The following is a 20293-nucleotide window of genomic DNA, read 5'->3' as shown; positions in this document are numbered from 1 at the left end:
GATTCCCTGTTTTGGAAGGAAAGAAGGCATTTTTTTTTCAGGATTTCTTCACCCTCGTGTTTCTAATTATGCATCTGCGGCCCATGCTGATCGACAAAGCCACCAGGTGGCAGAATCACACAGCGCCAAAGATGTTCTCTCCTCACCACCACCACCACCACCACCACCACCTCCCCCCCGGAACAGTGAAGGTCCCTCCCCCAAAAGCAGCTGTGCAACCCACAGAAACCAGAATCACAAAGCTTGTTTAAAATGAATCTGAAAACATGTATCACTTGAACACCCTTCACAAAAGAGGAAGACATGGTTAACCAAAGAGGAGCACACCTTAAGGAAAATGATTGCTTATATCCCTGAATTCTTCAAAATACTTTCCTCACAATCAAGTTCATGTTCAAGCACCATTTTATTCATTCATCATCTCTGAACACCAAGTCACAAGAGTAGTGCCACTGTCTTGTTATATAGGATGAAGAATTGGCACACCCTGCATTTTGAGTTCTCATTATTTGTGAACTCACATGGACACCAGCGAGCTTACACACAGAGGTAAGACACCGATGCATAAGAAAAAAATTAAGGTTTGTGTGATGCCATAAGTGACACACAGAGGTAGTGATAGGAAATGGCATTTATATCTTTGTGGTTCTTGCTCCTCAGACAGGCTCAAACCTTTCCACAACAATACACCTTGCCAGTTGTCTCAAATCTGAACACATCTATCAAGAAGTACCAAGAAGCCCAACATCTTTTTAAATACCCTAGAGCTTATCTTTTCATAGAAAAGAATACATGTACAAGAAAAGTATTAAGGCTTTAGAGAGAAGGCACTTATGGGTTGATGAATTGCCCTTAGATCCCCAAAACTCCTGAGGATTTACAAACCTTCCAGTTGTTTAAATGACTGTTCATTTTCTAGACCCACAGATTAGTACTGGGACAGATACCCTGTGCCCACAGTACAAGGTGGCTCTTACTGTTATTCAGCAAACACATGGTTTTGGCAAGGAATACATACAGCTCTACCTCATGGTCTCTATTCTTGTCAGTTTTTTGACTAGCTATAAATATCACATATACATATATTATTGGTTCAATTTTAATCTAATCAGGACTAGATCCAGTGCTGCCTTATGTTAACATTACAGATCAATAGCATACCACAATCTGCTTTTGTTCCATTCTTTCCAGCACACAATCCTTGGACACAGAAAAGATAAGTAATGCACCCTCAAACTTCAAACAACCTATCTAGATGCCATTTGGGTCGGTGGATGTCATATTACAACTAAACAGACAAAGGAGATGTGACAAAAGGACAGGATTACTGATTGCAAAATAAAGTCTTTTACATTGCCATTTCTCCAAAATTTGAATACCATTGATACCCAAATTAGTAGAAGCAGTAAATAATCAAGCCCTTTCAATTGCAAATGGACAAGCTGGTTCTACCACTCCATAAGTAGGGTCCTGTGACATAACAAAAGTTCTCCACAACCTCATTACAAAGAATAAAAAATGCCACCATCATTCCAACACTTCCTAGGAAGCATAATGAGTTCCATCATGCAATTAAACCTTCACTTGAACTTTTCTTTGACAATTTATTAATCTACTTATGTTCTTCCATCTATTTCCACCTACTACTACAACACAAACTTATATAAAATTTTATAAAATGATCCACCAATATATGTCACTTATGTCATTGCAGATTTCATTAAATGAAACAAAACTGTAATTATTTCCCAAAGACACTTGTTTCAGAGCACCTGAAAGTCAGATGTCATGGAATGACAACTGTTGGCTTTGAAGAACCAGAAAAACTATTTTATAAGAGAACAAGGCTAAAGACACCCAGGTTGCCTTACCCACCAAAGATATTCCCTGGATAAATCATCCTCTCATTCCCCATCCTGACACAACTAGCAATCCATGTTTTAGAGCTGAGTCCTCAAGTACTGGCCAGTGGTCATAGAAAGGTATAAAATAACTAAAACACCAACAGCCACCTTTAACGTCGGAAATTAACACCCTACTTTGGGGTTTTAGAGCATAAAAGGAACAAAAGCAGATGTTATGACAGAGATTAAGATAATCTATTTATCAAGAATGCATGAGGAAAAATCTAGTCATGCTTAAGTAGATCATCTGGTATACTATTAAGGAAAACAGTTAAAATTTTTCTTCTAAAATGAATGACTGAATTTTACTACCAATTTTAAAGGATCTCTCCAAAGAGAAAGAATATTGCTTTGAATATCAGTTTCCTTCAAGAAACACTGAAGTAGTAATAACTAGATTTACCTTTGAAAGAAATCTTTAAGTATTTCAGGAATTCCAGAGCCTCCAAATAATAAAACACTTCCCACCTGTAGTTAGGTCTCATTTTACCAGAATGTATTCCTGTCAACTGATACTAGAAAGAGCTCTACCAATTCTCAGCCCTGTTTCTAATCTTTCTTGCTAAATTCCTAGAGAAGTAGGCATGGAGCAAACTTTAAAAAATTCTTCACACTTAAAGATTTGCAGTCAACAGGTTGGTGTCCAACTGGAGATCAGAGACAAGAGATGTTCCTCAGCAGTCAGTGTCAGGACCGGCACTGTGTAACATCTTTGTTGGTAACATGGACAGTGGAATTGAGTGCACACTTCATAAGTTTGCCAATGACAGCAAGCTGGATGGTGCAGTCAACACACTGGAGGGAAGGGTTGCCATCCAAAGGGCCTTTAACAGGCTCGAGAGATGGGCCTGTGCAAACTGTGTGACATTCGAGGCCAAGTACAAGGTCTTGCATGTGGTTGGCACAATCCTAACACAACTACAGGCTGGGAGGAGAATGGATTGAAAGCAGCCCTGAGGAGAAGGACTTGAGACTGCTGGTGGAGAGGAAAAGCTGAGTATGAGCTGACAGCGTGCACTTCCAGCCCAGAAAGCCAACCAGATCCTGGGCTGCATCAAAAGAAGTGTGACAAGGAGGTCAAGGAAAGTGATTCGGCCCCTCTACTCCACTCTTGTGAGACCCCACCTGGAGACTGTGCACAACTCTGGGGTCCCCAGTACAAGAAAGACATAGAGGTGTTTTTGTGGGTTCAGAGGAGGGCTATGAAGATGATGAGAGCTCTGGAGCACCTCCCATAAGAAAACAGGCAGAGGAAATTTGGCTTGTTCAGACTGAAGAAGAGAAAGCTCTGGAGAGACCTTATAGTAGCCTTCTAGTATCTGAAGGGGCCTACAGGAAAGTAGGAGAAGGACTGTTTTGTACAAGACCATGGAGTGATAGGACAAGGTGTAATGACCTTAAGATGAAGGAGGGTGGGTTTGGATTAGACATCAGGAAGAAATTCTTCACCTGTGAGAGCAGTGAAGCCCTAACTCAGGTTGCCCAGAGAAGCTGTGGCTGCCCCTTCCCTGGAAGTGTTGAAGGCCAGGTTGGATGGGGCTTTGGGCAGCCTGGTCTAGTGGAGGGTGTCCCTGCCATCTGTAAAGTCCTCCCCATCCCAACCCATTCTATGATGATTCTATAAAAACCCAACAAAACAAAAACCAAACAGAACTACCTCCACTTTCACTGACCCTAAAAAGCCGCTCAAATGAAAGAAATAAAAAAGTGCCTTTGTTTCCTTCCCATCTGCTCACAGGTGAGGGCATCTCATTAATAAAAATAAACTGTATTTGTGGTTTAGCCTGTCTACAGGAACAAAATTCATCTGCTAAGATTTACATAAGATGCATTGGGTTACTGCTCTTTTTTGCACATTCAGTAATACCTTGTAAAGATAAAAAAGAACAATTAGAATTCCCAGAAAAAGATTTGTGGTTTTCTGAAAGTTTCCTGCTTTGAATTTGAATATTTGTTTTGCCACTGAACACCAGAACGAGGAATATAGAAATAACACATCACGGAAAAATTCTGAAAAAAAAAATCCAAATTCCTAGAGATGAACAACATACAGCATATGAAATGTAGACAATTACAAAAGAAACTTTTCCAATGAAACTAAGGAAGCTGACTATCTAAAAAAAAAAAATTTAAAAAATTTCAGCATTTGGGAAGAAAATAACAACACGAAAACAGACACAAAACACCCAAACCCATAAAAAACAACAACAGCCGCCACCAGGCACATCTGAATGAAAGCAAAACGAAGCCAATTCAATCTATCAACTTAGTCAGGACCCATTAACATTAGCTCTAGAGGACCTGCAAGTTGTTCACAATATACATAGGTAAATCTTTTCCAAAGCTATGTAAGTGTGGAATTAGGTGGGATATTATTCTATAGGGCAATCTACTTCTTTACTATCTCAACGTATTTAAGTGACATTCTACAAAACCTTTGTATTTTCATGGTGGAGCCCAGTATGAAGGCTAGTTAGATGGCAGTTATTAAAGTACTCTACACACCCAGAAAGCTCTTGCTTAGGTTTAAAGTAGTCAAACAAATAGCTAAATAACACACTCTCATCATAAATGGAAAAAATAAGGCAAAAGTGGTAAAAAGGGTAACTGCAATCATACAGGACTTAGAAACACATATATCTTACATGATCTGAGTATACACTATGCTCTCCAAATTCACACCCTAAGGAAAAAAAAATAAGTCTGTTCTAACATGTAACTCATATTTAGTCGAATCTACTACACTCCCATTAAAATATACCCATTTAAAAAAAACCATATAAAGTATACACATCCCACCAAAAAAAAAAAAATCCTTTCTTATGTTTCCAGTCATGTTCTTACTAGGTTTCTTACAATGTTTACTTGTATAAGAATGAGAAAAAGCAAGATCTATAGCTGAGTATTCCTATGAGTGACCTGAAGGTGGGTTGGCAAGGGGTAGAAATCTCACCCGAAAAGTCTGATTCATTAAAAAGCTAGTATGGAATTTTTTGGTGTTTAAGTTTCTGATGTCAAGGTAAACTTCTGTTTACTTAAAGTTGCTTTTTCTACTAAGTAATTATTCTATAGGCACTTAGAAGACAGACAGCTGTGCTGCATCTAGGTGTCACCTCAAATAAATAAAAAGTAACCCTAAGGACATACTACTCTCCAAGAAGATGAAATGAAGTAATTTGTTTCTACAGAACTTTTATGCAGTAATGCTCATTAGAAATTTAAACATACAAAGAATTAGGTGGAAATAATACGGATGTTAAAAAAAAAAATCAGCTATCCATTTAAAAAAAAAATAAAAAAGAAAAAGGATAAACAGCCTTTAAAACTGTGTGGAGCAAATAGGGTTTGACTGTTGTTAGGTTCCCCCCCCCAGACTTTATCCATAAGGATCCTGAACTGACTGAAGTTTGAGTTTGACCCTCATCCAACACATGAAAAACAAAATAGGGGTGGTACAGGACCATATGTCTGAATACAAACCAAGCAAGTAAAAAATGTCTTTTTGCCTTACGCTGGGGGCACATTCTTAAGCAAAACGGACAAGGATTATGGACAGCAATGGATATCTCCATGAAGCTTAAAGGGGCAGCAACCAGCTGATGAGGCCTCACAGAGTTCTCAAAAAATCTGCCATGATGGAGCCATGAACAGAAACCTTTAGAAGACAGCAATGCTGTACTATAAAGAATATTACCACGCTGGGGTGCAGGGCTGATGAGCAGTATTTTGTCTGGGGAGCATTTCTGAGGCGCTTACCTCCTTTGAAGTCTCTTGGCGGCAGGATGAATGCTAGCTGTCCTCGGGCTGCCATCCCTTTGAGGGGAGGGAGATACAGATGAGCCCAAAGGTTCTCTTCTAAACACAAGTCCTTACTGCAAGCTGGCCAAAAGGTCCCTGCAATCAAAGAAATCATCGTGGTTTTGCATGTGGCGCATTTATGTCCTTTAATCAAGGTTTGTCAGCCATCTAACATGTTCAACCACAAAGAAAAAGGAAAAAAAAAAGCACCTGCTGGGTAGCCAATGCAGAACAGAGACTAAGGAAAGCGAAGAACTGTTCATTCGAGTTCGAACACTGTGAACTCCATGAGGAACACAGGCAACATGACTTTTCAGGCTAAGCAGAACCACCTCAGTATACAGTATTTTATGGAGGTATGTATGTATTAAAAAAGCTATTTGCCTTTGGAATAATATTCCAACACACTGAAATGCCTGCCTTCTTCAAATCTCAAGAAAAACCATCACATTTTTATTTCCAGACATACACACTGATCAATGTATCCTACTGCCCAATGCAGCACTCTTCAACAATTACCTCTTGCAATTACCACAGTGGTAAACAATTAATCCTTAAATGCATTCTTTTTGCCATAAGATACTTGTAACAGAGCTTGTAGAGCCACTTGCTGGGGAAAAAAACCAAAAAAACCCCCAAAAAATCCCACCAAACCCCCAACACACAACAAAAGAATGGAAGTTCTGTTGCAGTACTGGTAAGATTCCTTCTGGAAAACATTTGGCAGACTTTTATGTTTGCATGCCAACATGCTAGAGCCACTAGCTCCATGTTTTCCTTAGAGTGAGTCATCTCCAACAGTGTCCATATTCACAGCCTCTTTGGCACAATTCCTGGGCACATGCCCTTCCACCACAGAAATGGATCTTTATATCCCAGCTGTCACAAGTCTAGGCATGTCATATTAAGCACATGATCCAGCTTGGTTTATAATTCTTCTACCAAAGTATATTATAGTAGAAGCAGACAGATGCATTTCTTGTATTGGCTGCAAAAACAGTTCCTCGCCAGTAAATACAAGAAACAACCCACTTCCAGTAGAAGTGGGTAACCACTTCCTTAGAGCATACATGTATGCAAGTCCACATTCTTCCTCCTCCTACCTAAATATAGCCATTTTTCCCCTTCTCTCTTCAAAAAGAGAGCAGTGTGAGTGAAAAATCCAGTCCCTTACAACCATTACCCTTTTAGATGTTTTTTATTACCTAGTGAGGCTGACAACAGCCATCTCCCCTCCTTCAATGTCCACCAGGCTAATAACTACTTCACAACCGCACCATTCCTCTGCTTCCTTTACAGAATATTCATATTCCCCTTCTTCAAAACTCTTACTAGGAATGAAGTTGTATGTATGAACCCTAGAATCAGACAGGATCTTCACCTCGACTTCTACCAAGCTCATCACTCCAATTCCTGTGAAATAGAGAGTTTTTCTGCAACCCCCTTACTATTTTCCACTTTTCCTCTTTACAACTCTTCCCCTGACCTCTAATTACTGCTAAAAACATCTATTCACATCCATCATTTCCATTATGCCTTCCCTATGTTTTTGTTTCTTCCTTATAAATTGTTTCAAGGAGCTGTTGAAGAACAGTATGTCTACCCATGAAAGCACACAAGATTATTTGACAGAGGTATGTCAAAAAAGAAGCTTTCATCAAAATGGAACATGTTTTAGAGATTCATGAGAACACTAGTCAATTGACTGGAGGCCACCTGATAGTGTCATTGGTCACATTTTAGCTGACAAGCCTTGTACCATGGAGCCTATGTGGACAAGAAGATGGGGAACCAGCCTAGGGAACTACTCCAATTAAACCTGAGCTCACGTACATACACACACACGCGCTTTTTTCAGCATTACTGTGGGCTGTTCAAAGAAGTTTCATAAATAATGATATGGTAGCATGCTCCCATAAAACTTTAGACATATCTGAACCATCAGTGTACAATCATTCCCATCCTTTAAAAGGAAAAAAAAAAAAAAAAAGATAAAGGTAATTAGTTCCCTGCCTACTCAGTGAGCTGAGCCACTTCACTGAATGCTTAAACAGCCCCTCGTCCTGGGTTCGGCTAGGATAGAGTTAATTTCTCTTTCTTGTAGCTGGTGCAGTGTTGTGTTTGGGAGTTAGGATGGGAGCAGTGCTGATAACACTCTGTTGTTTTAGTTGTTTCCAAGCAGCTAAGAACTTTACAGCCTCTCATGCTGCCCTGCTAATGAGAAGGTGGGGGGCACCCAGGATACTGGGAGGGGAACACAGCCAGGACAGGTGACTCAAACTGGCCAAAGAGGCTATTCCATGCCAATGATGTCATGCTCAGTATAAAGGGGGGCTGGTGGGGGAAGGAGTGCTCCACTCCAGGTGCAGGACACATGGTCTGGGGACAGTCTGGCTTCAGGACAGCTCTGAGCTCTGCAGTGAGAAAGCGCATTGTGTATCACCAGTTTTGTATCATTTACTGTAAGGTCCTATTATTGTTATTTTTCTCTTTGCTGTCCCAGTAAACTATCCTTATCCCAACCCCAGAGGTTTGCCTTTAGGTTTATTTCCTTTCCCCTTCTGATGCCCCCCCATTCCCCAGAGCAAGCAACTGCATGGTGCTCAACTCCTGGCTGGGGCAGGAGCTTGCTAGGGTGAAGCAGCAGCCAGTCACAAGGCAACTGGACTTCCCCTTTCAGCAGCAGCAGGAAAAAGCTTGTACCTAGATGCCCTACTAATACTCCCTCTTCAGATATCTCACAGACCAGCAGCAAGTGTAGTGCTTAACAAACAAGATACAGAAGGACATTTGACAGAAACAATACTACATACTGTCAGAAAGCAGTGCTATGTCATCCTGATCTGTACGACCAAAGTAAATACAAGGCTTCATGTTACAACTAATCTAGAAACAAGCTGTTACCAAAAACCATGATCCTCCTTCTCTTCCCCTCACCTCCCAGTTTTGGTCCCACATGACTCTCCCCCTCTTTTTTTTTTGGCACCAGACCTAGTAATTTTGAAGCCACAGGTCTGAACTGGCTTATCTGTAAGGGTTTGGGATTTGTTCTTTTCAAGAGCAAGGTTATTTATGGAAGGGGTAGGAGAAGGTGTTGGGGAAACCTGTTTCCCATGTGAACCAAGTCATTATGTAGTTGACAGATCCAATACAAATAAAGTGGCAGGGACATGAAAGCAGGATGGGGAACAAGATACTGTCACTGCCTATTTCAGCAGCAGCTAGCTGTTAGAGCCACACGAAGGCAGGTACCCAGACACGAAATTATGCAGAGTATTTCATACTACACAGAAACCTGCAATCAGAGCAGTACAGAGGCAGCTTTTAAGGCCATCAAAAAAAGCACAACATAAATATATAGAAAGAATATAGAAGTACAAAAAGAATATAAAGAAATTATATTTTACATTGAGCTTTCTAAAATTTAACGTAAAACAAGATCAGTATAACACAACACGCTTAAAAACACTGTGTAATACAAAATATAGTTACTATGAACTCTCCATTTTCTTTGAGATTTACTAGCTATTTTTCCAAATCTTGGTATGTTCAGACAGTAATAATTATTTATCCATAAAAGACTAACAGCGTAGAACTAATTACACCAATAAACAGGAAAATTCTTGAAGTCACCATAGCGTATATGGCGAAAAAGTTGTCCTAAAAATACAACAATGCAAAGCAGATTCCAGAAATGGACTCTCTACTAGCTCAAAACACAGCAAATGACTACAGGGAACCCAAGTAGTAAAGACTAGAAGCAGCAGAGTTTCATCAACTCAGGAATTACCTTGAGTATCAAGGTAACCACCTCTGAAATAAGAATGGACCAAACTACTTTAAATATGAAAACAGGGCCTCAGAGCAAAACCCCCTGTGCTTTTAGAAACATGGGTTCTTTCACACCCTTTTTCTTTTATTTATGGCTGTTAGGGGCTGTATCAATGGAAGCTTTCAGCTAAATCAGGAGACCGACAAGATCTGAAAGCCTAGCAGAACCTTTGCTGAAACTCTCTTGCTACCTCTTTCAGGGCTGTCCAGCCAGATGTTGGTTTCACATTTACAATGGACAAATGAAGTCAATGCTCGTTCAACTGCTCTGGAGGCTTGTGTGGCCTAGTGAGAACTGAGGGGGTTAGCAGGGGCATCACAAGAAAAGTACATGCAGGAACCTGTGCCTCATTCTGTTCCTAGTGCTGTCACAACAAGAGAGAACTTGTGGTCTTAGCCCCCCTCTTATTTCAGCTGCAGGAATTCCTACAGGATAAGAGAATTCCATCTGGCTTTGGTCAAGAGAACAAAACACAACATTCCATCACCTCAAACCCCTCAAAAACGCAGTACTGACAACATGGCTACAACTGCAGCATGCAATATGAGATACAGTTACAGCTTCTTTTTCATTTCAGTGTGCCTAAGCCCAATTCAAAGTCTAGTGACTGTGGTTTGCCCAAGTCAAGTCTGAAAGGGCACTAGCTGCTGCTGTGGGGCTGCACAGCACAAACGATGGAGCACCTACAGTCCTAACAGTACGCAGGAACCGCTGCTCTCCCACCCTGACAATCGTGATGTAACCGGCCACAAAGTCTGCCTGCTGTGTCAAATGGCAATAGAACCCGCCAAGCCCGTCAACTTCTGGCTGACCCACAGCACACATCTAACACCACATCAGTTCAGAGATGCTCATAAATGTTAAAAGAAGAACAGCTCAACCTGTAAAGCAAAAGGGCATTGACCTAAAACTTATTGAAGTCACATATAAACACCCAAATTCAAAGTTATGTTCCCCAGATTGCCACGGCATGAATATTCAACATATCCACGTTAACACCCTTGAGTTTCCTAAGGCATGCAAATTTAGGCTTCTTTAAATTCAGCAAGTACTGATTTAACAATATACCTGCAAGTGACATAAAATCCACCATATAGAAACTTTTCCAATATTTAAGCTACCTTCCCTTTTAAAAATGTGTGTGATTACCAGATTAAATTTGTTTATCTTGGCCATTCAGCAATTCCATCTAGTCGTATCTTGGGATATCAGATTAGAAAGCACTGAACTATCACACTTAAACATGGAAAATCTTTCATACATACACACACCAAGTCACTTTCAAACCTTCTCTTGAAAAAACAAAACCAAGCCTGAACTTTCTCTAGACTACAGGCTTTCCAAACCTGATGCCATGCATACCAAAACCCTAGCCAGTACAAGACTTACTTTGGCTCAGCCACAGCATTACGTACCAACCTTATGTTCATCTGATTACCTAAAATAAGCTATACAGCACTTTCAGATTCACTGTTTTGCAAAAATAAATCTTTATTTCTATACTTCATTTGCCTGAACTTGTCATTCTACAGAGATCAGTTAATCAAACTTCACAGAAGTGGCATAGGGTTTTTTTTTTCCATGAGGGTATCATTCACAAGATTTTACAAGAAGCTATTTTCTGGTTATATGCCCATATAAATACCAGTTTGACTTAAAACAGTGGGTATATTACATCCTAGACATGAAAAAACCTCATACAAGTATAAAGACTGAAATGAAAATTATCAGCAGTTGTCCTTGATGAATTTTACCAGCTTTAGCACTTCTGATTTTTTTTAATGACCTATTATTCTACAGAATGGGAAGTTGTCTGGGTAAAAGAAGGAGAGAAATAAACCAGGAGTCTGATTCTCATTGGGTTAAGAAGTTATCTCAAAAGCTACAAAATGTGCTAGAAAAATATTTTTTTAAATACATACTACAGGACTATCTCAATACCAGTTCAATATCACTTGTACCTAGTTATACTGGATGTTGAAACTATTTAGTCATCGCTTGCTCTACCACTATACTCATACATACAGAAGTTTAAGACAGAAAATGTTAAGACACCTTTAATGCATACATAAATAAAATACTGATCTAAACTTTTGTCTATAAACATATATATTAACCTCAGCTTTGATGGTGACATACATATATATGCAAAAAAGCCAAAAAACTGTCTTTAAATGGTTTAAGAATACAAGACAAATTATTTTCCTCATATGTGTTTCTAAATAATAATCCAAGATCAAAGAAATATGAAAGTGTTACAAAGTTACAATAAAACAGCAATTAAAGATATTAACAATAATGAAATAATGTTATCAGAAAGGGATCTGTATCTTGGAAATTACACAGATTCCAAGCAACTTGGTCTAAAAAGGACAAGAGAAAAGTGCCAAATCTAACTATGCTCCTGACAAATTGGTAAAGCAGAGTAAGATGCAAAAAGCTAAGCTGACAAGTTCCTCGACAGAAACACTTTTAGAATAACCAGTACAGCAATACTTTTAAGAAGAATTATAGTATAGCAAAACTCACAAACAACAATTCTGTAAGAGAAAACAGAAATAGTAACAAGAAACACAAACCCTATTCTCTTACAAAGGAGGCAGCAGATGTTGCTACCTAAATCTAAAGTAAGCAGACTCAGAGGAATTTCAGGAATTAACTTTATATAGATCTAAAAAAACCCCAAACAACCAAACTATAACTTGTCTACCCATAGAACATTTAATCAGATCATATATGGAACAGATGAACCTTTGGAAAACCGCAAGGATAGATATGGTTCCCAGAGCAGAGAGATAATGGAGCCACTACAAATTTTATTAAGCCCACTTCATTAAGGAACGTTGATACAGGTTTCTAACACACCATGGCAAATATGGAACAGCAGTTCCTCTAGATATATGCACCTACATAAACCATGCTACCATGATAAGCTTCAAGAGCAACGTTGTAGTTACTATCTCCTACTGCAGACAAAAGCCCTCTGTCCCAAACTTTATATGATAAACGTGGCTTTAGAAAGAACTACTTGCATGTCTGTTTCATATATGAAGAACTTACAGAAAAATATGGTCTGCAAATTGATTTATATTCAGAATAACAAGCTAAACTGGTATCCACTTCACTGCTGCTTATTGCTCTATTTGAATGAACTCTGACCACAGCAATTATACACAAACCTCCAACAACAGACACAAAGAACAAAGTCTAGAAGGAATGGAGGATTTACTCTATGCAAGCAGTATACTGCTTTTTAAGAACTACTGTGTTAAATCAGTAATGCCTCACACGAACAGATATGAAAAGAAAATATTGCTAAGTTGGAATATAAAAAAAAAATGAAATTAAACAAGGCATTTGAGTATATCAGCCTACTCTAAAAAGTAGCTTAAAATTGCTTTCTTTTTTTTTGTTTTAACTTAAGTTTCTAGGACAAAGTAACTGCCATTATTTCATAAAATGATAATATTCATTTCAAATTGCACTTCCATATATACCATGCAGTAGACTCGAAGTTGACAAGCTATTCCCACAAAGATCATCTGAAGACAGTAAGAGGCCTCAGGCAAGTACAGCAGTATTATATAAGCCTTCTAAAGTTTTGATCAACAGGTCTGCCTTAAAACCCCATCATGTATAGTCACGTAGCTTAATTGAAGCAGGTATGGAATAACAGAAACTGAAGAACAATAGAAGTATTTCTCAAACACAGATGATTCAGATCTAAAAAAATAAAAACAAACAAGAAAAACGTGAACAATTCTAGCTACCTAGAAAATCATCAAATATATATGTCTTCATGGCAATGCCCATCAACAATCTTTGCTGAAAATACAGAATGTATCTTAAAAACTGACAATTTTTTTTACAGGATGTCTGAGCAGGTATTCAGTAATTACATAAACTAGAAAGGGACATGAAATATTCATCAGGTCTGCAATGTCTGAAATGGGGCAGAAGTTTTTATTTTCCAGTATCTTGAAACTTGTTACAACAAAATAAATACCAAAAAGTTCTCATAAGACATCCTTACTCCTCCTTAACAACTGACATGGGAGTACTTAGGAAAAAAAGTTATTATATGATCAGCTCACAAAGATATACAAGAAACCTATGGAAACAAAAACTGATCTAGAGCTAGAAGGAAAAAAAATAAGTGAGATTGAAGTTACTGGAATTGCTATTTGTCTGCCCAAAATAATTTACAGAAAATCAATTTAAGAGTCCTCTATAAACAGTACTTCTCTCTAAGCAAGATCCAATAGACACATGGTCAGCACACATTGTGCTGCACAGGCTTTAGAGAATAATAACCGCCGCAGTGGTTAGCAATAAAACCTAAGATCCTACCATTTTCCCACTTGCTTTCTTATATGATCATCACTGTGTGAGAACACATTCATATCTTTCCTGAAATTAGAGGTAACTGTCCAACCATAGAAGAAATAATGTCTCCTAATTATCCAAGATGTGGAAAATTAGTGTGTTAAACTTTCTTGGTGATGGATTATCACATTGTCAGAAATACAAGTCAAAAGATGATCAGACCCTTAGAACTACATGAGGCAGTCCTGGCTTGCAAATACAACAAAAACCTGTAGCAAAATGAACCTAGATTCTTAGCCAAGAACATTAACCAATATGTTTAAACATTAATATAGTCTTTTAAGTGTGTGTATACACACACAAAATGATACATTATTACTATCCAGTAACAAGATCTGACCCTGACTTTGAAATTTAGTAGAACTGCAAAATGTTCCATTTGCAAGGAGTCTGTCGGTAGAATCCCCGCAAATTCATTTTGAACAGCATAAAGAAATGAGGCTTCTGTCTCTAAGACCAAAAGGTTCTATAGCTCCAAGTGCCTCCCAAAACAACATACACTCTCAAAGTAGTAATGAATACAGGTGACTGACTACCTGCACATTCAGCTGGCTGTAGAGAGCGCTGTATTTTCCTCTGAAAGCAGAGTGACACTTCCGCCACTGTTAGCAGTGCAGTTATCTTAGAAAACTGACACAATTTGGTCAATTCACAGGCTACTGCACTTGACAAAAGTGATACAGAAGGTAAAAGTGTTTTCAAAAGGTCCTCCCCACAACAATAAGCACCAGTATGACACATTCAGCCAAACCCATTCAAGCTATGAAGCCCTACAGTCTCCTCTCCTTCAATTAGGAAAAGCAACAGTTGCCATACTACATTCACAGAATGCTGACATTCACTCAGTCCTAATTTAAACGCTGGTTTCTTTTTCACCCACATAGCTATTAAATATTTTAAAAACTATTAAGTGGCATTCCCATCAAACTTCTATTTTTCTTGTATTCTATTTCACTTACAAGATCTTACTGTTCCTCCTCTAAAAGGAACAGATTTGAAGCAAGGAGACAGTACAGAAAAGAAATACCACTTTTGCCTTTTATCCATACTTCACTTAACTACCAAAGCTAGACTCAGAAATTTCAAAAGTAGTAATAAAAGCCATGATGAAAAATTTATCCAATTTACTGCACTCAATTATGTGCCTCCTGATGCTTCCAGGATCTAAACTACACACAACTTTTAAGACCAGTACTGGTGATGTGTTATCAAGTCTGAAACCATTCACAAAGCCTTCAGTGGTAAGATGTGCTCTGAACCAGGTTTCCTGGACAAGGATGAAAGGAAAAACTGTCCCTTCAGTACTGCATCTCCTGGATTCAGGAAAAAAAAATAATTCTTTTTTTCCTTGGAAACTGTCAGTCTCAGAAATCAAGAGATAAAATGAGGTCCCCCTTTAAGAACCATCATGCCTTTGCTGATAAATGCTTCTGCAAAAGCAGACTGAAAAATAATTTTAAAGTATTTTCTGCCTACTTGCAACTTCAAACCCTGTCAAGAGAACAATCTCTCATCTAGATTGCCATCTCACTGTCATAAAATAAAGAGCTATCCAGATGGGGCAAAGTCTGACCAAAGAAATAAAGTAGAACCAAAGGTTTCAAATATTTTCACTATCTTATAGATGTAATAAATCACTACACCCATGCAATAAAAAAATCCACAAAAACAAAACAAAAAACCCACCAGAACACCACCACCACCAAAACAAATACACTTCTATATATACACACTTAAAACTGAACCCTGAAATGAATTCATATAGCAGAGGGAGGGAAGAGAAACAGATTCAGAAGGCAGTTAATGGGAATCTTTTCCATTAGCTTTACTTATGGCTAATGCACTGTTTGCTAAAGTGTAAATAACAAACTAACTTTGAGAATTTGATTTTTAAATCACTCAGAAGAAGGCTAGGTTCAGTCTCCTTTGAAAAGCAACCTAAGCTTTGCTACTAATCAAACCTCGACAAAAACTTTCAAGCTTCACAGAAGAGCTGACACTACATGGCTTTTCATGCTTCCACAACTCAAATTCAGACTGAGGTTACATTTCCTCAATTTAAACACGAGTAAGAATTATATTCTCCTCATATAAAGAGAATCTAAACATATTACTTACAGCTTAACAAACAGATTACATTATTAAATTATTTTCTCTTTGTACAGAAACAGCAAAAGACACATTCATTTTTTTTCCATTAAGTACTTCACACAATTCAGTAGCTCATTCTTTCTTTAGCATTGAAGGTCCCAAATGTATTTATCTTCAACTGAGGTCTGACTGAAACCTTTCCAATGAAAACAGGCACAACTGGGTAACTTGCAAAAGAATTACTTATAAAATCAAAACACCATCAACTGTGAGCATCTTACCTTTAAATAGGATCCATAATATTTAGTTACATATGGACTGTCACACTGACTCAGCACTGTGATTTCTTGTTGTATGTCTTCTATTTCATCTTCTGCTTCTTCCAAGTCAATAATTTTTATAGCAACCACTTTCTGAGTCCGATTGTCAATTCCTTTAAAGACTTCACCAAAAGAGCCCTTACCAATTTTCTCCAGTTTTGTAAACAGTTCTTCTGGATCTGCCTTGAGAGTCTGTTAAAAATAAGAGAAAAGTTACTCAATATTTGTAGCATTAGAATTATTAAGGTTGGAAAAGAGCTCCAAGATCATCTAGTCCAACCATCCCCTTACTACCTATCTATGTACTAAACCATGTCCTTAAGTACCTCATCCAACCTTTTCTTGAACACCCCAATGGATGGTGACTCCACCTCCTCCCTGGGCAACCCATTCCAATGCCTAATTACTCTTTCTGAGAAGAAATTTCCCCTAATTTCTAACCTGAACCTCCCCTGGCACAACTTGCAGCCATTCCTTCTCATCCTATTGCTAGTTATCTGCAAAAAGAGGCAGATCACCAGCTCATCACAACCTCCTTTCAGGTAGTTGTAGAGAGCAGTAAGGTCTCCCCTGAGCCTCCTCTTCTCCAGGCTAAAGAGTTTCAATTCCCTTAGCTGCTCCTCACAAGACTTGTGTTCCAGACCCTCCACCAGCTTTGTTGCCCTTCTCTGGTCACACCACAAAAAAGACACCAAGGCCCTGGATCGAGGGGCCCAAAACTGAACACAGTATTCGAGGTGCAGCCTCACCAGAGCTGGGGGGATGATCACCTCCCTGGTCCTGCTGGTCACACTATTCCTGACACAGGCCAGGATGCCGTTGGCCTTCTTGACCACCTGGGCACACTGCTGGCTCATTTCAGGTGAGTGTCAACCAACAGCCCCAGATCCTTTTCCTCTGTGCGGCTTTCCAGCCACCCTGCCCCAAGACTGTCGTGTTGCCTGGGGTTGTTATGACCAAAGTGCAGGACCCAGCACTTCACCATGTTGATCTTCACCCCACTGGCCTCTGCCCATCGATTCAACCTGTCCAGGTCCCTCTGTAGAGCCTTCCTACCCTCTGGCAGATCAACACTTCTTCCCATCTTGCTTTCCTCTGCAAACTTACTGAGGGTGCATTCAACTCCCTCATCCAAATAATCAATAAAGATATTAAAGAGGATGGACCCCAGTAACAACCCCTGGGGAACAAAAATGAAATTAAAATGAAATATGATAATTTTAAAGGCAGTAAACACTTCAAATCCTACACATTCATATTCATCCAGTTATTCTAGCTTCATAATTAAAGCATTCTTCCCACATCCCTTATATGCACACTCTGCCACACTTATGCTTCCCTGTATACAAAGTACATGTTTAATACTGTCCCTGTTGACAGGGTTTTAGTCTATCCATCATCAAAGTGCTGCTACCTCCATTTCTTTTTCTTTGCCAATAAACTGCACCCAGGCACTGAGCATGAAAGATCCTTACAAAGATTTGGTTTCTATTAAACCAACATAGATCAGCTACCTCTACCAGTAAAAGTAAACCTTTTGCATGCCCTTTTCTCTTGAAATTGGTTCCTTCCCAGAATCCAAGGCCCGACTCTCTTGATTTTCACCTCTCAGCCTCAAGGATGTTCCCTTCAGTGCACAGACTACTATTTCCTTTTGTTTGTTGTGGCAAAGAATCCTCTGATTTTCTCCTACACAGGATCCCTTCCATGAACTGCCATGCTTCCTTCTTATCTCTGACCCCCAAGGTTTTCTTCAGCAGGAATTACTTTTCTTTTTCTCCGAGTTGGGTAAATTCATTCACTCATCAAAAACATCCTGTTCCAGCTATCTTGATTTGAACATTACATTAAAAATACAAGCACTTAACTAAATATGCCAATGTTACACCTAGGGAGACCATTCTGCCATATTTTTCCCTGCTGCCAAGTATTCAGTTAGCTACTACTGCTATTAGACTTCTCACTTTCATAATACAGATGGTAAAGTCCATTGTGTACCTTCTTAATATAACAACAAGGAGCCTTTATAGCCAACAAATACATATAAAAATTACAACTTAACTGGGAAAGTTATAGGTAGAGGGAACAGCCGTGGAAGGAAAAAAGTCACGAAATGACAGGGGTTAAAAGGGACCTCTGGAGACCATCTAGTCCAACCCCCCCTGCCAGAGCAGGATCACCTCAAGCAGGCTGCACAGGACAGCACTGAGGCAGGCTTTGAATGTCTCCAGAGATGGAGACTCCACGTCTCTGAGTAGCCTGTGCCAGTGCTCTACCACCCTCACAGTAAAGACGTTCCTCGTGTTTAAGAGGAACTTTTTATGTTCAAGTTTATATGCCGATTGCCCCTTGTACTGTCAATGGGCACCACTGAGAAAAGTCCAGCCCCTTCCTCTTGACACCCACCCTTTACTTATTTATAAGCATTGGTAAGGTCTCCCCTCAGTCTTCTCTAAGCTAAAAAGCCCCAAGTCCTTCAGCCTCTCTTCATAAGAGAGATGTTCAAGTCCCCTAATCATCCTCATAGGCCTTTTCTGTACCCTCTCCAGTAGCTCCCTGTCCTTCTCAAGCCTGGGAGCCCATAACTGCACACAATTTTCCAGATGAAGCCACACCAGTGCAGAGCAGAGAGGGGAAGAGAATCTCCCTCAACCTGCTGGCCACACTTTTCTTGATACACCCAGGATCATTGGCTTTCTTGGCCACCAAGGCACACTGCTGGCTCATGGTCAACCTGTTACCATTGCCAAGCATTGAGCCACCATTTCTTCAACAGTTAAATTTAGCTTACACAGCATCTCCTACCTGTACTTCTATTTCTGCTCTGCTACTCAAATGTTACATAAGTAACCCATCCAGCCCTGAGTGGAAGATAGTCTGGAAGATATTTTAGTTTGTCTGTAGGTATCTGAATTTCACAGCTGAATTAGATCTTCAGAGGACCAGGTAGTTGTGAGTGAGCCCAAAGATAAACCCACTCAATTCTTCAAGTAGCGTGTCTGTGGAGCAGTGTAGATTCTATCACCATGTGGTGAGAATTGCAAGTATACTCCTACCTCTAATACTTCATCAGAGTTTTCAGATCACTGTCAAGATCAGTCAGAAGGAAAAAACCCAGAAACGTCTTGTAAGTATACTGCAAGACGTCACAGAATTTTCCCAATTTACATCTTACTGATCCAGCTTTCTATCCAAAATCAGTTTCAGGAAACAAACAAGAGGATATAAGGTTTTGTCACCCTTTTGCCATTAAAAGGAACAGAGCAAAAGATCCAACTCCCTTCCACCAAACGAAGCTTGTTCCTCCTTTAAATTCATGTGCAATGAGAATTACACACTATTAAATGCTACATGCATAACATGTGAGCATCTGTCCCACTGGGAAACCAGACCAGGATGCTTCATGCTTTCCAGCAAGTGCAGTCATCCTTTCTACCTGGTCGCCCCTACCAATGCTTCCAGAGATACCATTTCTAAGAGATCACAAAAGTAGGAACCAAATAGCACTGCGGTGGTTCTCCTCATGCCCCCACAGAATGTTCTTTTGTCAATTATTCAAAACAGTCTTATCTGAAAATTCTTCATGAATTAAAGCAACCTGGAGATGTGCTGTACAGAGCCGTGAACACCTCATCCACCCACACAAGCCTTTCAGTTCCATTCACTAGCCACAAGAATCCAAGCATTACAGTGGCACCTGTGTAAGTCACAACTCAATCCCAGGCAGAACTGCTTTCAAAATTCATTGTACTGCAGTTGCTCACATGCTACCAGCAGCAGCTCTTTGAGATGTGTTAGTCATACGTATTCACCCCCTACCTTCCCCTTACCCCTCAACTCCTCAAACTTCGATTACAATTGTCAGTTAAAGCCCATTACTTCATGACACCATTATCTTCTGAAACTTGCAGAACTCTCACAGCTTCATTTTTTACAGTATTAAGTTCTTGGACTCTGGTATT

The 20293-nt window shown here is 39.4% G+C and overlaps 1 protein-coding gene across 1 annotated transcript in view; it reads right to left on the bottom strand.

The window, feature by feature from the left end:
• The window catches only part of STK24 (serine/threonine kinase 24), a gene marked incomplete at both ends in the record, with an annotated part of 59120 nt that overhangs the window by 26797 nt on the left and 12030 nt on the right, over nucleotides 1–20293 (bottom strand). Inside the window, one exon of the mRNA XM_084272814.1 lies at nucleotides 16293–16523. Within this exon, the coding sequence (XP_084128940.1) occupies nucleotides 16293–16523 (231 nt within the window). The remainder of the gene's footprint in view (nucleotides 1–16292; nucleotides 16524–20293) is intronic.

This window comes from Gallinula chloropus (genome assembly GCF_964237585.1).
Source record: "Gallinula chloropus genome assembly, chromosome: 1".
NCBI classification, from domain to species: Eukaryota; Metazoa; Chordata; class Aves; order Gruiformes; family Rallidae; genus Gallinula; species Gallinula chloropus.
The sequence above is the reverse complement of the archived record's forward strand: the minus strand, read 5'-3'. Positions and strand labels throughout refer to the sequence as shown.